At 30.4% G+C, this 6,000-nt stretch overlaps 1 protein-coding gene across 1 annotated transcript in view; it reads left to right on the top strand.

The window, feature by feature from the left end:
- Nucleotides 1-4,500, top strand: part of LOC137923782 (uncharacterized) — a 127,005-nt gene extending 122,505 nt beyond the window's left edge. The window contains exons 17-18 of the mRNA XM_068767055.1: nt 819-956; nt 1,760-4,500. Coding sequence (XP_068623156.1) covers nt 819-956; nt 1,760-2,104 — 483 coding nt within the window. The 3' untranslated portion in view covers nt 2,105-4,500. The remainder of the gene's footprint in view (nt 1-818; nt 957-1,759) is intronic.
- The last annotated feature ends 1,500 nt before the right edge of the window (nt 4,501-6,000 follow it).

Consider the following 6,000-nt stretch of genomic DNA (forward strand, 5'->3'; position numbering starts at 1 on the left):
TAAATTATAAACAAATTATAAACAAATATTTTTTTTCACCTGGCGCCTCCCTTAGTATATTTTAGTTATTTTCACAGCAATACTGGCTATGGGTTATTTTTATGGGGTAATAATGTTGATATCGATTTTGCGTTTAGGTTCTAACTACTGGATTAGGGATTAGCCACGCATTAAGTTAAAGAATGCCAATAATAGGAGAGCTCAATTTAATTTCGAGTCTTTATTAAATTGACTTCTCTGGCATTCTTTTACGACGTACACTTTTTACTTTCATTTTATCATCATTATTTATTTCTCTCACCGTTCTTAATTTTTCTCTGCACTTCGTAAAAGGTCAACTATTTGAAATAAAAGTGTGAGCTTCTACGGACAACAAGAAGTGTTATGACCGAATACGCGTCTTATTATAAGTAGCTATAATTTTGAGCAGCGGTAGCCCAGCTGTAGAGGACTGAGAATTGCGATTGTCGGTCACGGGTTCAACTCCTAAGATACAATGTTATGTAATTCACACTGTATGAATTAATTATAAAGGATTGCCACTGCTTAGAAACAAGTTTTCATATGAAGGCCAGCAGCTTCCTCTGCGTATTATTATATCACACTGCGATCGCCAACCCGCCTGAGCGTGGCGATTATAGTATATCCCCCGTAGATATCTTTGGGGGAGGACTAGACATAGAGGCTGAAAAGTTGTAGTTTTTGAAACTTTTTAAAAAAAATTCTAGTGGATATGCATGCCGTGTAGCGTTTAAAAATTCAATTAAATACATTATTCATGATATTTCGCCTGGTTAATTTATCACCGTTTTGTTTAGGAGCTGATATGCGAGCATGAAATAAGAAACATTCACTGCGCGTGCCAAGACGCTGACGACCTGACCCACTTCGCGTACATCACCAAGGATCACGCTACCAGAAGTCACTACTGCCACGTGTTCCGTGTTGCCACAATGGTGAGTATAAAAGACAATATTCGCGTGTAAACGATAAAGATTTGAATTTTTTCGAATCTACGATTACATATTTTTTGGAGCCAATAGCTTGTTGTACGCCACCCCTTGCCTCTGATTTTTAATTAAAAAAACTACATACAATGTCTTTCGAAATACAATAAAATTGATTACCTATTACGATTTAAGTAATAAGGAAAAAAACACTTTTTTTTGTTGCCGTAGTTATTTACGAAATTCCCTTTGGAGGTATCGCGTTTGTGCGGATGATAGTGGAAAACTCGTCCGCGAATATTACTACACAATATTTTATATTAGTTAATTGAATTAGACATATCGTTAAATACCGTTTTTACATCTATAACTTGATACAGCATATGATTTATTTCTTTAAAATTGTTATAAAATACGTGGCCTACACTAGAAAAATAAAAATTTTGGTACATACCATATTGCCCCAAAGTAGTAAAAAGTACTGCATTATGAAAGAATAACTTACGTGTACACAAATTTATTTAAAATGAAGATATTTTTTAAATTATTTACAGTCATATAATAAGTTTTAAAAATTAAAAAAGTATTTTGTTTTATACATAATTGTTTTTCTAGTTCGAATTAAAAAGTAGTCAAAATGTCTTCCTTAGGCGATTTAGTGTCAAAGGTAAATTAACATTATACATGCATATACATATCATATTAAAATGTTGTTACTATCAGAGTGATATCCTATTACTACATGTAGCAGGAACTTCTTTTAAGTAAAAATAAATGTTAAATAAAATTGACAACAAATTCATAAATTCCAGGATCAAGCTACCGAAGTGATCTTAACGCTTGGCGAGGCGTTCGAAGTGGCCTACCAGATGGCTCTTAGAGAGCAGTCGAACCGAGCGAGGGTCACACAGTCGCTGGCTAAAACCCCTACTCACGACCCCTTAACAACCAGCAGCAAAGAGAAACCGAATATGAACCACGGCAGGTCGCATTCCATTACAGAGATCAAGTTAAACGGTCACCAATTGAAGATCGCACCCATTCCCGCCTCGCTATCAAACGAAGACTTTCAGTCCTCGTCTAAAAACTCTGACGGTTCACGAAGTCCTAGAACACCTTTGCTAAAGGCACCTATCGCTTCAACCGAAGAATTGTGAAGGCCAATGTAACCAAGTATTTTTTACGAAATAAATTTTCGGTAGATAATTTTATACGTTGTTTTTAGATCCATATTTGATTTTTTTCATTGCACAGAAGATGTTTTGCTTCTGTCAAATATTGAATGATGGATTTGAGAATATTTTCATATGATGAATACATTTTGTATGAATTTTGCATTTGATATGAATGATTCGATGTAAACAATTATTATTTATTGTCATTAGTATTACGGATTTTAAGCGCCGATATACCACAGCGACTATTTTACTTAATATCTTTAATTTATGTTTATAATGATAACGTTTTAATCTTTAAAAGGGTAACCAGGCCTAAGATTGGCTTACGAGTTCGGATTAACAAATATGTCTTCCGAATGCATATTGGCTATGAATAATGAACAACTGAATAAATAATATTCAAAAATTACATTGTATTACCAATTTAAAATTATTAAAAGGCAATATACGTGTAACTATAATCTTATCGATCCTATTCTATTTCAACATTTTATAACTCTCGAATCTTAGAATTAATTAATGAAAAAAATATAATAAATTGTTTGTGGTAAACATTTGTATTTGGAATTTATTGCTTTTTTAAAACTGTTAGGTTAGTCGTGTTTTGTATTTATATTAGAAAAAAAATAAGTTTTACTATTGAATAGTAAAATTTAGAGGTTGTTTTGTTAATAGTAGATAATGATTGTATATTTTTGTTCCGTTAAATGTTACTGATACGATCGCTAACTTGACTGTGTTCGGTGTTAAAAAATAATAATTTGTCAATGTATCTTTATTTCGGCTGAAAATGATTTGCCTTGCATTATTGGTCGGTACTATATTTGTATTCGCGTAGGCCTAAATGTAATCTCGATTTAGATATTATAGTTAATAAAGTGTTACCAATTTCCAGTGTCGTATATTGATAATGTATATAGTTTGATTGTAAGAGAGTGCATAGATTTTTACAGTCGGTTGTTGAGAAACGCATCTTATGACCATATAGAGAGGAGCTCATTTAACATATAGTACATTGAACATATCAAAAGGAATGTTGTTATTAACTCAGCTACATAACAATCTAAATTAATTAGACCTTTCTTGGACATGAAATTTCAGTTATAATGCATGGTCAAATAAGGTCTAATTAACTTGGTTGATTGTTAAAACTGAGCTTCCGATAATAATTTTGCTAAAAGTTATATAGCGATAGTCGCATGTGTACAATAAATATGTCTTAAAATGACAAAAAAAAATAGTTTGTTTCTCATTTCAATTATTGCAAAATTTTTGCTCAAAAATTGCGTTGTTATACAAAACGGTTAGGAAGTTAAATTTTAAATCTGTGCATGGCCTTATTTTTAATCTGTGTAATAAAGTCTGATTATGTTTTGAGATTTTTGTAATTTATGTGATACGATTTTAAAAGTAAAAATGATTCAACAATTTTGTTTCTTTTAATTTTTTAATAAATTTACATTTAACCTTTTTATCGTATTTGTGAAATTTAATTTATTTATATGTAATATTTAAAACAAGCTTTTTATGTGTAACGCATTAAGTTAAAACGAGGTTAACTCATAAAGCGCGTCTATCAATGTTGAAGTTATAAAATTAGATTATTAATAATATTTAAATAATAGTTAATAAATAAAAATTACGAAAAATTAAAGCGTGCCAAATTTGCAATAATACAGGTAAGAAACGCCAATATATATATCAATTACGATTCTAAACAACTACAGATGGTTGCTCATTAGTTTGACAAAAATATGATTCAATAAATTAAATATAGTTTTCTTAACCGTCCCTTCGCATATTTATATTTTGTTTGCGATTAATTTGAACATTCTACACATTTTCCCGATGGTATTATACTGTCTTATATACCTTGAACTCATTTACTCGCATTATATTTAGTCTAATTTAAAAATATTGGAACACCATTTTATTACATTTATTATTAATATTTACAAATACCTGTATAATTAGTAACGTACTGTTGTTTACGTAGATAAAATTTACGAAAGTAGTAAGTTACAAACCATCATGTCGATGTGTTCACAGTCTCATGCGTACGCTTTTCTATTTTATGTATAAGTATATTATAAAAGTGAATGTTCATATGTACTTATGAATATTACATCCCACAAATATTATACAAATGTAGGTCGTAACATGTACATTTCACGAAAAAGATCCCGTTGTATACCAAAGAAAATTTATAGTATATACAGCATAGTTAAATTTAGTTATAAAAATGAATATTTATTACTATACTGTATTGTATCAGGTTATTGTGTAGTAATATAATTATATATAATTCACTGCCGTTAAAAAAAATGTATGTTCAAATTGCTTTTAATTGTATATGTTTACATTTTAAAACACTGTTCCTTTATTTCTATGACTATATATTCAAATATTGACTATCTCCGTATATATACATACATATGACGAATAAATAGCAGCAGTTCCAGTTTTACACCGCATTAAATTATGTCCTTCAAAATATATGAGTTGTTATTAATTTATTTATATTTATCTCACATATTGTATCACCTATTGTAAATACCTATTATTATATTATATTCAAAATTAAATAAAATATAAATCGAAGCGCCTTATTTATTCTGTCTAAAACATATTTCCCTTATAAACTTCATAATTCAAAAGTTGAAATCAAGAGTAAGATATAATAATTTTTTTACATTTATTCATATTACCCTCATTTATAATGTTCATTTGTGTATGTTATGCAAGTTATTCCAGAAAAGCATTCCTTAAAGCTATGATGGTTTCAAAAACAGCCTGATTTAAGCAAAGCTCACAACTAACGTAGACGATTTTTTATGGGTAACACAACATTCTTATAGAAACGTAAAGCAATTTCATTAATTTACATGACTCTTTATCATTTTAAAAATCATTTAACATAAAAGAGTTTTTTTTCAAGTTTTTGTTTAATAAACTTATTAGATTTATTAGTTAGTTCAGACTTTACATGAGAATGTATTGAATAATCTTACGCAATTAACCACATGAGTAACTAATTTATTGAAGCCTAGAGAAAGATATTACATATACACGTAGTATATACCGTTTCTTTTTCTCTTATGGTGCCGTCGCCTCTACTGCACTTAAAGTTATAAAAACTTAACAGCGCTCTAGAGCCTATCTTGAACTGTGTCCTGAAAATTTTTAGTTATGTTGATTTCAACTTGGTTTTGGTTTAATAAATAAAGAAGAAGGTGTTTTTCGCTGTTTTACATGACTGCAGCGTGATTAGTGGATTTATTGTGTTTGTTAAAATAATAAAACCCTATTTATTAGCGTAAAGTAATAAAAATGATGTTTTAACAAAATGAAGCGATATAAGTGCGATGAAAGACGAAGAAAACCTTACACCTGTTGAACGCAGTCCGATGGATACTGCCAATTACTTTTTACAGGTTATTCATTAATTTATTCAGCATTTTTGGCGTGAACTGCTATAACCGATTCCGAATTCATACGCTAGAAATAGCCAATGCAGCTTTCGAATATTTAAAGGTGTAAGGTTAATAGAATTTACTGTTCTCTCGGGAATAAATAAAACCACATAACCAAGGTGAAAAACAGCTACGACCTAGTTAGCGACTGATTGGGAATAGATTCAAAATAAATTTATATGCCTTCACCGGGTAGGAGCGAAAGGTAAAACAGCGAAATCTCTATACTTGCTTAATATTTTAGGCATACCAATAATAAACAATAGTTCATTTCTGGAACGGGCTTTTATTGAGGAAAGGAATCAGTTCGATATAAGTGAACGTCAATAAATCAGAGACCTTCTTGTCCCCGCTATGCGAGTCTTCCACGCAGCCGAGACGGGCCATCTTTACAACGCGATG

The sequence above is a fragment of the Battus philenor genome, unplaced genomic scaffold (assembly GCF_028537555.1).
Source record: "Battus philenor isolate CCGP_79_NKW_IND1 unplaced genomic scaffold, ilBatPhil1.0.hap1 SCAF_22, whole genome shotgun sequence".
Taxonomy (NCBI): domain Eukaryota; kingdom Metazoa; phylum Arthropoda; class Insecta; order Lepidoptera; family Papilionidae; genus Battus; species Battus philenor.